Source organism: Delphinus delphis, chromosome 15 (genome assembly GCF_949987515.2).
Source record: "Delphinus delphis chromosome 15, mDelDel1.2, whole genome shotgun sequence".
NCBI classification, from domain to species: Eukaryota; Metazoa; Chordata; class Mammalia; order Artiodactyla; family Delphinidae; genus Delphinus; species Delphinus delphis.
In genome coordinates this window covers 78,667,729-78,681,937 of record NC_082697.1, presented here as the reverse complement: position 1 = coordinate 78,681,937, position 14,209 = coordinate 78,667,729, and the positions used below count along the sequence as shown (strand labels likewise).

The following is a 14,209-nucleotide window of genomic DNA, read 5'->3' as shown; positions in this document are numbered from 1 at the left end:
GGGCCCAGGGCCCCATTGCTACTTCCCCCCTCACCTTGCTATCTACCCAGTCATTGGAATTCCACTTTCCTGGCTCTGCACACCAGCCCCCTTTCCCACTGCCTGAACCTCTTATACCTTCTCCAAGACACAAGTGCTTCCAAACCTTGTTTACCTTAGCATTAGAATGTCACCAGAGAGTTCTGAGTCCCCCCGCCTCTTTCCCTCCCTCAAGGGTTTCAGGAAGAAAATGAGGCCCCTCTCTCATCTCTTCTCCTGGTGAGAAGATTCCACTCAGCTTCCTTTGGTGGTGTGTTTTACCAAAACAATAGATCTTTTTGTTCTCCTTTCCCAAATATGAAATCATAGCATTGAATGTGCTCTTTCACACACCACAGGGGAGATTCAGGTGTGCGGGAGTGCTGTGGAGGGCGGGTGCTCCAGGCACAAGCCCTGGGGAAGGGGGTCCCTGAAATCCTCCTCCCACCTCCCCCATGCCCGGAAGCGCTCATGCCCGCCCCTCCAGATTGGGGCTTCATCGTCTGAATCCCCAGTGAACAGGCCAAAAGACCAACTAGCTAGTGAGCACCCAGCTCGGTTTACAACCCCACTTTCTCGGCTACCGAAACTCGGTCCCTCTCTAAGCTTCATCCCGGGCAGTGGGAGAGCAGAATCCAGCCAAGGCCAGCCCTTGCGGGGAGAGCTCTGCAGGGAGGTGGAGGCCTGTCCGCGCTCGGGACAAGGAGGCACAGGCAACTGCAAAACGAAAGGCTTTTATTGAAAAATATCAAGTGGCCCTTTTCAAGACTGCGGGTCCCTGCTCAACGAAGGCTGTCAGGCCGCAGCCCGACGGGGCGAACAAGTAGCGCTTGTTTTGTAGCTCCGCGCTCCAGAGGGGCAAGGTTTCATGGTCCGTGCTGGCTGGCCCCTGGACTCCGCAATCCCGCTCCCCGGCCCGAGGAGGGGTGGCGGCTGGGGAAGGGGGTGCCGGGAGGTCCCCTCCCAGTCCAGCGAGAGAGTTGCCTGGCATCTGGGTGGGCTGGTCTCCGATGCAAGGCCGCACGCAGGACTGGTGGGCGCGCCATCTCGTGGGAGTGGTAGAGGCTTCCCGCGGCTGCTCCCTCAGACGTAGTCCTTGCGGTCGTAGGCTGTGCCGGTGCCGGTGCCTGGGCCGTTGGAGCGCGGCGCCGAGTAGAGGATCTTGGCGGGCGTGTATTTCTTCTCGCGCGGCGGGCACGAGCAGCAGAGTAGCGCTCCCCCCAGCAGCTGCAGCGCCGCGGCCGCCCAGCCCACGTACAGGGCGGAGCCCATCTCGCGCTTCTGTGCATCTGGCACCAACGGGTTGTAGAATTCCCGGATGATGGTGTTGGCCGACCAGGACACCGGCACGAGGGTGAGCAAGGCGGCCATCAGGAAGAGCACGCCCGCCACGATGGTGATCTTGGCCTTGGCCGTTTCGTCCTGCACACAGTTTGTGCACTGGGCACCCACGAGCGCCACAAGGAGCCCGAAGGCGGCCAGCAGGATGGCGATGACGATGAGGGCGCGGGCCGCCTGTAGGTCCTGCGGCAGCGCCAGCAGCGAGTCGTACACCTTGCATTGCATCTGGCCCGTGCTCTGCACCACGCAGTTCATCCACAGGCCCTCCCAGGTGATCTGCGCCGTGATGATGCTGCTGCCGATGAAGGCCGTCACGCGCCACATGGGCAGCGCGCAGCACACGATGGTGCTCAGCCAGCCCATGACAGCCAGCGAGGTGCCCGCGATCTCCAGGCCCATGGACATGGCTGCCGCTCCAAGGCCGTCACTGGCGGGCGGCTCCGGGTGCGGGACGACGAGGGGCCGGGGCCGCTGGGGCCTGGGTGGGAGCGGCGGTGCGCCGACGGACTGACGCCCGAATTGATGGACCGACGGAAAGACACACGGATGGCGCGCGCCCTAAAGGGTCCGCTCTGCCCGTTCGCGCAGCGGCTGCGCCTGCACCTGCCTGTGGCTTTGTAGGCGGGCGGCAGCGACTGGGCTGGCCCTGGGCTGGGGCAGGTTAGTCTTCGATCCGGGCCCAGCGCTCCGGCGGGGGAGGGAGGGGCGGAGCCGCCCTCTCCCGGGCCTGGGGACAGTGACGTGGCCCCTCTTCCCACCTTCACTAAGCGCCCTGGGAGGAAGGACTTGGCCAGGAGTGGCTCACGGCGCGGGGAGGGGGGGGTGCCAAGAGAGGGCGGGGCCGAGACCTGCGCCCCCGCCCCTCGCTCCTGGTTCCCCACTGCTCGGAAACGAATTCTACGGGGTGTGGGGTGAAAAGCACAAAGTGCTGGACACTCCTCCTCCCACCTCCCGCATTTTCAGCGCCGTTGGCACGGAAGGCGTGGGGAAGCGGGCGCTGCCAGCTGCCAGGGATCCGCGGGGACAGGGAGGGCCCACTGTGGGCGTGGCCGCGGCTGTTTTCCCAGAGTGGGCCGCTGCCCCGGGAGCTGCGCACCTGCTCCTCGGTCCGTCTGGCCTCTGAGGCAGCGCTCCCAGCGCAGGATCCCGGTCTGATCCAGGCCCATGGCGTTGCCAGCCCTGGACGTCTGGACTCGGCGGAAGCCAGGGACCACCCGCAAAGGCGCCCAGAAGACACCCCTGAGCCAGTGCTGAACTCAGATTCTCTAGCCCCTCTCCAGCTCTCAGCTCTTAACACTCGCAGTGACCCCGGATCCCTTTAGCTGAGCTGCTCTCGCCTCCCAGAGCCGCCCCCATTGAGTCCCTTCCCTTCACAGAGCCCTGGTCCTCTCTCCCGCTGAGCCGGGGGCGGGTGGGGGTGGGGAGTCAGAACCGGGATCCACCTTAATGAAACGGTGGTGAAAGAGGTTTGATCCAGGCAAAAGTGGGAAGTCAGAGACATTACCTGCAATCCTTGCTCCCACACCTGGGCTATCCCTCGCCCTGCTTAGAGCCCTGCAGAGTTGGCCTTGGAGGGTCTGTCCCCCACCTTCCTCGCTTCCCCTCATCTCAGGGCCCTCATTCTTGCCGTGTCCTCTGCCTGGGACATTGCAGAGACCACATGGCTCACTCCTTTCACCTTTCATGTTTTTGTTCCCAGCCAGGCCTTCCCTAACCACACTATTTAAAATCACAGCTGGGACTTCCCTGGTGGCAAAGTGGTTAAGAATCTGCCTGCCAATGCAGGGGACACGGGTTCCATCCCTGATCCGGGAGGATCCCACATGCCACGGAGCAACTAAGCCCCGTGCGCCACAGCTACTGAGCCTGCACTCTAGAGCCTGTGAGCCACAACTACTGAGCCCACGTGCCACAACTACTGAAGCCTGCGTGCCTAGAGCCCGTGCTCTGCAACAAGAGAAGCCACCGCAATGAAGAAGCCCGCGCGCAGCAATGAAGACCCAATGCAGCCAAAAGTAAATAAATAAAATAAATTTATTTTAAAAAATTAAAAAATAAAATCACAGCTGGGAATTCCCCAACGGTCCAGGGGTTAGGACTCCCTGCTTTCACCGCAGTGGCCCAGGTTCAATCCCTTGTGGGGGAACTAAGATCCCGCAAGCCACGTGGGGCGGCCAAATAAATACATAAAATCGCAGCTATTCACCCCACTATGTCCTGTCCCCTTTCTATACTTTACATTCTTTTTTAGCATTTAACACTGTCCATCATACTCTATATTTTTCTTACTTATTTTTTATTCTCTCTCTCTCTGCTCTAGTATGTCAACTCCACTGGGACATCCAGAAGCTCCCCAAACGGGCAAGGGTTTCTGCTGGTTTTATTAACTGCCGTATCTCCAGTGCCCAGAACGGTGCTGGGTCCTCAAGAGAAAGTTGATTTAGAAAGTTCATGCAAAAACATCACTTTCTTGCATTCCTGCAACCTTGTCTGCCTGGGGGCCCTCCTCCTGGCATAAATGACTGATAATGGGACACTACTCTGTCACATGCTTTTGGAATCTAGTCGGAACCTAGGGCACTTCCAGGCGAGATGAGAAACCCCATCAAACCAGGCCTAGGGGTTTTTCTGGTTTGCCCCACATCTCTCAAATACAGGCATGCAGCCTATGTCTTCCTCCGTAAGGGTCAAAGCCCTGGGGTGAGGTAAACAGGGCCAGAGGCCCATGGAAACCAGGGTCCTACTTCTCGCAGGGGCAAAGGTCTTGGGCTGGGCCTGTTGGGGCTGGGTTGGGCAGGGCTGGGAGTGCCCAGCCAGAGGGCCCCGCTGGTGCTGGGCGGGGGCTGCCCCGGAGCAAGTTCTTGAAGCCCAGGTCCATCCAGTGGACTGCTGGCTGCTGCAGTTTCCTGGTTAGTGGCGTGGCTTTGGGTCGGAGGAGAGGCAGAACACTTGGGCAGTGTGGCTGCGTATAGGGTGGGTGCCTGAAATCACATGCTTTTGTCCTGAGAGTGGGCTTCCTACTGGTTTTGCCCTGAGCTCTATCTCTTGCTACCTGTGAGGCTGAGGAGAGTCACGTCCCCTCTCTTAACCTACATTTCCTCCTCTGCCAAATGAGGAGACTGTTGCCTACATGACCTACCTCACAGGGCATTGATGAGAACGGAGGAAACGTATGTGTACTGCAAACCAGAAAACAGCCAGGACCAGACAAACCAGTGGGCAGAGAAACAGTGTGGACAAGGTGGAGGGTTTAATTGGACAGACTTGAGGTGGAGTCCAGCTCCACTCTTATCAGTCCTGTGGCCTTGAGCAAGTCCTTTCCCACCTGGACTTGGTTTCTTCATCTGTGAAGAGGGGTTTGTTCTGAGCTGCTTGGGTTCGGGGTTGGGGGGGTGGTGGGCAGGAAGAGGCACCTTGTTCCTGAGCCTGAATGAGGTGGATGTGCTGGGCAGGGCTGTGAGGAGATGAGGCCAGCAAGACAGAAAGCTTCTTGCCCAGGGGCCAAACTTCAGGGACGCTGGGCAAATAGCTTCAATCAGCGTTTTGCTCAATATCGTCCATGGTCCTTACAACTCAATAATAAAAAGACAAATAACCCAATTAAAAAAATGGTCAAAGGATCTGAGTAGACATTTGGAATAGACAAGGAAGACGTACAAATGGCCAAGGTGCACATGAAAAGTTGTCTGACACCATTAGTCATTAGGGAAATGCAAATCAAAACTACAAAGAGGGATTTCCCTGGCGGTCCAGTGGTTAAGACTTTTCCTTCCAATGCAGGGGGTGTGGGTTCGATCCCTGGTTGGGGAGTTGAGAGCCCACATGCCTCATGGCCAAAAAACCAAAACATAAAACAGAAGCAATACTGTAACAAATTCAATAAAGGCTTTAAAAACGGTCCACATCAAAAAAATCTTAAAAAAAAAACATACAGAGATAAAACTTCATACCTGTGAGGATGGCTAGAATCAAAAAGATGATAACAAGTGTTGCAGAGGATGTGGAAAAGTTGGAACCCTCCGACAATGCTGGTGGCATTGTAAAATGCTGCAGCTGCTTTTGAAAACAGTCTGACAGTTCCTCACAAGGTAGAATTACCATAGGACCCAGCAATTCCATTATTAGGTATTTACCCAAGAGAAATGAAAATGTACGTTCACACGAAAAACTTGTGCACGAATGTTCATAGCAGCATTATTCCTAATAGCCTGAAAGTAGAAATGTCCTAAATGTCAGTTGATGAATGAATAAACAAAAAGGAGTGTATCTATACGTGCAATATCATTCAGCCATAGAAAGGAATAAAGTTCTGATATGTGTTACAACGTGGATAAACCTTGAAGACATTATGATAAGTGAGAGATACCAGTTGCAAAGGATGGCGTATTATATGATTTCACTTATAAAAATGATCCAGGACTTCCCTGGTGGTGCAGTCGTTAAGAACCCACTTGCCAATGCAGGGGACACGGGTTCGAGCCCTGGTCTGGGAAGATCCCACATGCCGCAGAGCAACTAAGCCCGAGCACCACAACTACTGAGCCTGTACTCTAGAGCCCACGTGCCACAACTACTGAAGCCCGAGCGCCTAGATCCCATGCTCTGCAACAAGAGAAGCCACTGTAATGAGAGACCTCTGCGCGGCAATGAAGAGTAGCCCCTGCTCGCCCGCACTCAGCAACAAAGACCCAACGCAGCCAAAAAAAAAAAAAAAAAAAAAAAGATCCAGAGTAGGAAAATCTATAAAAATAGAAAGTAGATCGGTGGTGGTGCTGCGGTGGTGGTGTTGGGAGAAAATGGGGACTAACTGCTAATGGGAACAGGGTTTCTTTTTGGGGTGATGAAAATGTTCTAATGACACAATCGATTGTGTTGATGGTTGCATAGCTCTGTGACGATACTAAAAAACCATTGAATAGTACAGTTTAAATTGTGAGTTGTATGGTATGTAAATTGTATCAATAAAGCTGTTAAAAACCACAATGGTGCTGGGTGGGGGGGGCTGCAGTGTGTGTTTGTGTGGTATGTGTGTCCCCAGAGAGTGGGAATGAGGGTGGGATGAAGCTGTTTTTTAATGGAGAGTACTGTGGGAGTTGGTGAGAGGAGGGTGAGGCTTGGGGGCTCCAAGCACAATGCTTGTCTCCTCTTCCTCCATTCCTGAGCCTCCTGTCTAGAAACAGCAGCATGAGCCAAGGTGGGACCGATGCTCCAACATCCCTCCAGTTAGTGCTGAGTGACCATAGGAAGGGGAGTTCTGATGCTGTCTTGGTCCAGGAGAGCTTCCCGTAGGAGGAGGTTGGGCAGGAGCTGGTAGAGAAGGATTTGGCTGGTGGAGGTGACTAGGTGCGTTTGGGGTGAATTGTGTGTGTGTAACTCCAAGAAGCAAGGGTCTAGAAAAAGAGGAACTGAAAGAAGAGTGCCCCCAGCTAGGAGATTAGCCTGTTCCCCATCTCCCACCCAGTGTTCAGCTCCCCAGAAGTAGCCATCACGTCCCCAAGGCCTGCCTTTCCCCTACTGCAGTGGCGGCATCCTCCCCTTTCTCCCATCCCAGCACACTCAGCCTGGCCCCCACCTCTCCCCAGTGGGCAGTCTGTACTGAATTACACCATCGGCTTTCTTGGTTCTCCAGTTTGCAAATGGCAGATTGTGGGACTTCTTGGCCTCTATGACTGCATGAGCCAATTCCTATGATAAATCTTCTATTATGCGTATCTGTATATAGTCTATTAGCTCTGTTTTTCTTGAGAACCTTGACTAATGTGGTAGAATTCTCCAGTGAAAAACTGGGCCCGTAGATTACTTTCTGGGAGTTTTAAAATTACAAATACTTAATACTTACGGGTCTATTTAAATTATCTATTTCATACTGAGTGAATTGTTGTAGCTGTGTTTTTTGAGAAATTGGACCATTTCATCTAAGTGGTTGAATTTATGTGTGTTCATAATATTTCTTATTATCCTTTTGATATCTGTAGGGTCTGTATGATAGCTCCTGTTTCATTTCTGTTGGCAAATTGTATTTCTCCCTCTCTCTCTCTGTCAGCTAGAGGTCTGTCTTTGTCAGCTAGAGGTTTGTCATTTTTACCAGTTTTTTTTCCCTCAAAGAACCAGCCCTTTGCTTCATTGATCTTCTCAATTATCAGTTTCCTTGATTTTTGCTCTTCTTTATTATTTTCTTATTTCTACTTGTTTTGGGTTTATTTTCTCCTCTTTTTCTAAATTCTTGATGTGGGAGTGTAGATTATTGATTTGAAACTTTTCCTCTTTTCTAATATATGCATTTAGTGTTATAAATTTCTCTCAGCACTGCTTTATCTATGTTCTACAATTTTGATATGTTGTACTTTCATATTCACTTATTTCAATGCATTTTAAAAAAAATTTCCCTTGACCTATGGCTGCCTTTTGAGTTATGGAACAAGAAGTGTGCTGTTTAGTTTCCAAGTGTTTGGAGATTTTCCTGTTGTCATTCTGTTATTGATTTCTAGTTTGATTCCATTGTGGTCAGAGAGCATACTATATGATTTCAATTAATTTAAATTCAATTAATTTCAATTAATTTAAATTCAATTAATTTAAATTCCCTGGCCATCCAGTGGTTAAGACTCAACGCTTTCACTGCCAGAACCTGGGTTCAATCCCTGGTGGGGGAATTAAGATCCTGCAATCCAAGCAGCACGGCCAAAAAAAAAAAAAAAAAAAATCCGTGGAGATTTCATTTTGGCCCAGGATATGGTCTATCTAGGTTTTTAATTTTTAATTAAAAAAATTTTTTTTTAAGATTTTTTGATGTGGACTATTTTTAAAGTCTTTATTGAATTTGTTACGATATTGCTTCTGTTTTTTGTTTTGTTTTTTTGCCCCCAAGGCATGTGGGATCTTAGCTCCCAGACCAGGGATCGAACCTGCGTTCCCTGCATTGGAAGGTGAAGTCTTAACCACTGGACCTCCAGGGAAGTCCCTATCTGGGTTTTTTAAACAAAAAAGTATTCTATAAATGTTGATTAGATCCTGTTTGTTGATGGTGTCACTGAGTTCTATAACTTTGCTATATTTCATCTAGTTGTCCCATCAATTGTTGAAAGAGAAGTGTTAAAGCCTCCAACTATGATTGTGCTTTTGTCTATTTGTCCTTTCAGTTACGTCAGCTTTTTCTCCATAATTTGCAGTTTTGTCGTTTGATAATGCATACACATTTAGGATTACTATGTCTTCTTGGTAGATTGACCCTTTTTTCGTTACATAATGTCCCTCTCGGTCTCTGGTAATTTACTTTGCTCTGAGGTCTAGTCTCTCTCATACAAATATAGCCACTTTCACTTTCCTTTGATTGTTTTCATGCTATATCCTTTTCCGTTTACCTTGCCTATGTCATTATATTTGAAGTGAGTTTCTTGTACACAACATACATTCGGGTCATGCTTTTAAGCACTCTGATAATTTCTTTTAATTGATACAGAGGCATACCTTGTTTTATTGCGCTTCGCAGATACTGTGTTTTTTTACGTTGAAAGTTTGTGGCAACCCTGTACCAAGCAAGTCTATCGGTGCCTTTTTTCAACAGCATTTGCTCACTTGGTGTCTCTGTGTCGCAGTTTGGTAATTCTTGAAATATTTCAAACTTTTTCATTATTATTACGTTATGGTGATCTGTGATCAGTGATCTTTGAAGTTACTATTGCAAAAGGATTATGACTCATGAGGCTCATGATGGGTAGCCTTTTTTAGCATGAAGTATTTTTCAATTAAGGTACGTACATTGTTTTTTAGATATAACGCTATTGCACAGTTAATGAATACTGTATAGTGTAAACATAACTTTTATATGCACAGGGAAACCAAAAAATATGGGTGAGTCACTTTGCTGTATTTGCTTTATTGTGGTGGTCAGGAACCAAAAGTGCAATATCTCTGAGCGATGCCTGTATTTAGACTATTTACATTTAATGTAATTGTTGATGTGTTAAAGCTTAGTCTGATATTTTATTTTTTGTTTTCTGTTTGTTCTCTCCATTTGTTTGTTTTTTTTTCTGTTTTCTTTTTTCTGCTTTCCTGTGGGTTACTTGAACAGTTTTGAAATCCATTTTATCTATAGTGTTTGTTCTTTTTTAAATATTTATTTATGTCTTAGTTGTTGCATGCAGGATCTAGTTCCCCAACCAGGGATCGAACCTGTGCCCCCTGCATTGGAAGTGCGGAGTCCTAACCACTGGACCACCAGAGAATTCCCGAGTTTGGCTATTATTTATTAAAGTTTAAAAGCAATGCCTACGTATACAGGAAAGTCAAAATGGAAAAGGATATTAGAAAAATTATAATCCCATCCATTTAAAGATACCATTATTGACATCTGGTTTTATACGTTTCAAGATGCTTTTCTAGTCATTGCTGTTCAAACGTGGTGTCTGCTAGAATGTAAACTTGATGACTGTAGGGACCTTGTCTGTATGCTTCAGCACTTTATTTTTAGCAGTAGAATAGTGCCTAGCAGAGGGCAGGCACTCAGTAAATACTTGTCAAATGAATATGTGAGTGAGTCCTGTTGTACTACTGTTATAATACACTGTAATTAAAATTTTTTAATTGAAAAAAGTTTTCATATTTCATATCTAGGCTCCCCATTGGCCTTTGTGGTGTGGGGATGGGTGGGGCCACAGTTTCTTCTCTGGTGTTTGTCCTAATATAGAATGCTTAGTTTTAAATTTTATTTAAAATTTTTTTTGGCCGTGCCTCATGGCTTGCAGGACCTTAGTTCCCCGACCAGGGATTGAACCCACGCCCCCTGCAGTGGAAGTGCGGAGTCCTTAACCCCCACTACACACAAACGGCTGACAAATATTTATTGAGCACCTACTGTGTGCCAGGCACTGTGTAGGCACTGAAGGCAGGGTCAAGGGTCATTCCAGCTGATGACTCCTTGCATTCTCCCCACTTCACCCCGCCCCCACAAAAACCACTGCAGGGATGAAGTATCACTCTTCTAGCTACCACTATCTCTAAGAACCCCAAATCTGTCACCCCATAATAAAGCTGATTTGAAGTGTTACTATCTTTTGGAGGGACTGCCAGGAAGTTCCCCTAGAATGATTATTGTTCAAAAGTTTTCTGTCCTTTTAGGCTGCCTCTTTCCTGGTCTTTTGACCGGAGAAAGCAGACTTTTATTGGGGCTTTTTTGGTTTTTGTCCAGTGGTATCTCCCACTTGCCTACATCTTCAGTTCCATGTTTGGGATACATGAGGGAGAAAGAAAACCCAGGGCACTGGCACAAAAACAGACACCTAGATCAATAGAAAAGAATAGAGAGCCCAGAAATGAATGCACACTTATATGGGCAATGAATCTATGACAAAGGAGGCAAGAATATACAGAGGGGAAAAGACAGCCTCTTCAATAAATGGTGTTGGGAAAACTGGACAGCTATATGCAAAAGAATCTAACTGGAATACTTTCGGGCTTCCCTGGTGGCGCAGTGGTTGAGAGTCCGCCTGCCAATGCAGGGGACATGGGTTCGTGCCCCGGTCCATGGGTTCGTGCCTCTGGTCCAGAGGTCCTGAGTTGGTCTGCCTTCCCTCCACCTTTCAATCTTCTCATGCCTGTTTTATCTATAAAATCCAGGGGTTTCAGCTGTACTTGGCAGAAGGAATAGGAACACGTATGTCTATTTCATCTTCTCAGGAGTCAGTCCCCCAACTGTTGTCTTTCTTTCCTTCTTCCTTCCTCTCTTCCTCCCTTCCTTCCTTCCTTCCTTCCTTTCTTTTTCTTTTGGCCACGCCATGCAGGATCTTAGTTCCCAGACCAGGGATCGAACCCGTGCCCCCTGCAGTGGAAGCGTGGAGTCCTAACCACTGGACCACCAGGGAATTCCCCCCCACCCCACACACCTGTTTTCTTTCACCTGGTTCTCTGTACACATATTCGTTACCTGCTCGGTCCATGTAACCACTTGAGTTTGAGACCCCTGGCTTAGCCTCTGTAGTTTAGTGTTTTGGCCCTGGGTCTCCTACTGGCAACCAGAATGAGAAAAAAGGAAAAGGAAAAGAAAGAAACCCCAGGGAAGCTCAGTTGGGATAGGCTGGGGCTGGGGGCACTGCAGGAGAGAGGCATGTGAGACCCCAGCCCCCAGCCCCTGCACTGTGCTGTGTCTTCACTTCACTAAGCCTCCCTTCCCAGGAACAGAGGGTAATGGACTCTGTTGACTTCTAAGTTTATTTAAACCTTGGGGAACCTTATCATATCTTCACGCAAACAGCACAAAGTTAAACAAAGCAGCTTCTGAGGCCCAAGGAGAGCATAGTTGATTTAAGATAGGACTCTATCAGAGGTTACTCAACCCTTAGTGCCTCCCATGTTATCACTGACAGAGGCCACGTTCGCCAGCCAGGGCAGTCCCATGGCACTCTGTGCCCCGACTCTGAGCTCCAACCGAAAGGAGAGTCTTGCTGCTGAAGGAGCTCAAATATCTTTGTTGGCTGATGAAGAGCCCTATGGGTACCAGGCAGCCTCTTCCCCAGACAGCCCAGTCCCTGCTCAATGGCCTTGTGACTGCGGCGGCCACTGTGGCAGGGAGGGAGTCCACGGAGGGCTTTCTCTCACCAAGGCCGACCCCTGTGGCTTCTGGCCGCAAAGTAGCACCCATCCTGAATCCAATACGGCGCTCTCCTTCCTTAGGGGCCAGCCAACCTAATGGGACTGCCGTCGCTCCAGACTCCTGTTGTGAGGATGTCAGCAGTGTGTCCGTACATCGATAGGTGCCCATCTGGGATCTGGATTTGTTCTACTTGAGCATCATGCTTCTGCCAGGACTACTATTCATGGACTTACTCATGCCTCATTTGCTGTCCTAGTGTATCTTGCAATATTGTTTCTGATCTAGAAGCTGCCTTACAGCAAAAGAAGTATGGGGTGATATCCTGGGAGTCCTGCTCTTATCCTGAGCCCCACCATCTAGAAGCATCTGGCCTTGCAGGGGGGATGAAATGGCCCTTTGAAGACAACTGTGGTTCCACCTGGGAGACAACAGCGTGGCAGCTCAGACGGCCATCTTGCAAATGCTCTCACACCTCGTGCTGTTTCTCCTGCCGACAGAACACGTGTGTAATCAGACCTCCTCCTCCCCTGGCCTGCTAAACAGGATTCAATAATTGCGCACCAAGTTTGCCCCAGCCCCTCCCACCTTATTGAATATAAGGAGGAAGAGCTGCTTGCTGGAGGAAAGGCAACGCAGATACATATAATAAAGCGTTGCGATGGGCAGGGGAGGAACGGAGCTCGTTAGACTGGGAGTGAAAGAGTGGTTTGGGGGGTGCAGCTTCTAGAAGATTTGCTTAGGACCGATTGTGGGGTGTGAGGAGGGGAGAGGGAAGGTGGTTTTCACCTGAGTTGTGGTAGACCACATATTTTGATAACTTTGACATCTTTCAAAAGTCAACGGTGGGGGGCTTCCCTGGTGGCGCAGTGGTTGAGAGTCCGCCTGCCGATGCAGGGGACACGGGTTCGTGCCCCAGTCCGGGAAGATCCCACATGCCGCGGAGCAGCTGGGCCCGTGAGCCATGGACGCTGAGCCTGCGTGTCCGGAGCTTGTGCTCTGCAATGGAAGAGGCCACAACAGTGAGAGGCCTGCGTATCGCAAAAAAAAAAAAAAAAAAAAAAGGGTCAATGGTGGGGATTTCCCTGGTGGTGCAGTGGTTAAGAATTCGCCTGCCAATGCAGGGGTTACGAGTTCGAGCCCTGGTCCGCGAAGATCCCACATGCTGCGGAGCAACTAAGCCCGTGCGCCACAACTACTGAGCCTGAACTCTAGAGCCCGTACTCCACAACAAGAGAAGCCACCACAATGAGAAGCCCACGCACCGCAACAAAGAGTAGCCCTCTGCTCGCTGCAACTAAAGAAAAGCTCGCGGACGGCAACAAAGACCCAATGCAGCCAAAAATAAATAAATTGACAAATAAACATTTAAAAATATGTTAAAAAAAAGTCAACAGTGGGGTGGGGGTTAGGGGGTTCCTATGTACTTCTAGATCATGCTTTGTAAATGTGACAGCAAGCCTGGGTGGCATTAAATCTCTAGGACCTCAGTGTTATTTGAGGATCCAGGAACTGAGGGGCAAAAATGGGGGAGGCATCACCCTGAAGTACACCCAATGACCCACTGTCAAGAATTTTGTTTCCTGAACTCTGTGGAAGGAGGGATGCTCCCCTGGGGTGTTGCATGGTAACAGGCCCACTGCGCTGGAAGGGAGGAGGAGGCCCCCTGACTGTTTTGTGTCCCTTGTCCCCCTACAAGAACAGGCAAAAAGGAATCACTGCAATGGCTGAGATGATTGACTCTGACCACGGAGGGTAAATCAAGTCACAGTTACTGGGGGGGAGCATATGGGCAATTCGTGTAGAGCTCAGGGACCCTCCTGGGTGTCTGCATTCTGCTGTCACCAGTGATAAATGTTCACAGAAGACCACCACCACCCCAGGCAGGGCCACCAAGGGCTGGTTATCTCTGTGGGAGAAGAATGCTGGCCCAGCTGGGGCTGCCAAAGCTGAAATGTGGAGTGAAGGAGGGAAGGCACAATCCAGGGTCAGCTGCAGAAACCAAGATGGCAGCCCACCAGCTTGCAGCCAGACTGTAAAACTGCCCTCTTCCCTTTGAATATATATTTTTAAATTACGAGGGCAATTCCTTGGTGGTCTAGTGGTTAGGATTTGACGCTTTCACTGCCATGGCCCAGGTTCAACCCCTGGCTGGGGAGCTGTCCCGCAAGCTGGGTGGTGTGGCCAAAACCCCTCCCCCCAAAAAATCCCACCCAAAAAACCCTGGAAAGAATAATATAAAAAATACCCATGGGACCCCACCAC

At 49.7% G+C, this 14,209-nt stretch overlaps 1 protein-coding gene across 1 annotated transcript; it reads right to left on the bottom strand.

The window, feature by feature from the left end:
- Window positions 1-736: 736 nt before the first annotated feature.
- On the bottom strand, window positions 737-2,010 carry CLDN3 (claudin 3). Its single transcript, XM_060032241.1, has one exon. It carries the CDS (start codon window positions 1,762-1,764, stop codon window positions 1,102-1,104), a length of 663 nt encoding a protein of 220 aa, XP_059888224.1. The 5' UTR covers window positions 1,765-2,010; the 3' UTR covers window positions 737-1,101.
- Window positions 2,011-14,209: the final 12,199 nt, after the last annotated feature.

Bases quoted from the DNA above. Each gene is read 5' to 3' on its own strand.
- CLDN3 (XM_060032241.1), bottom strand. From the start codon at position 1,764: ATGTCCATGGGCCTGGAGATCGCGGGCACCTCGCTGGCTGTCATGGGC.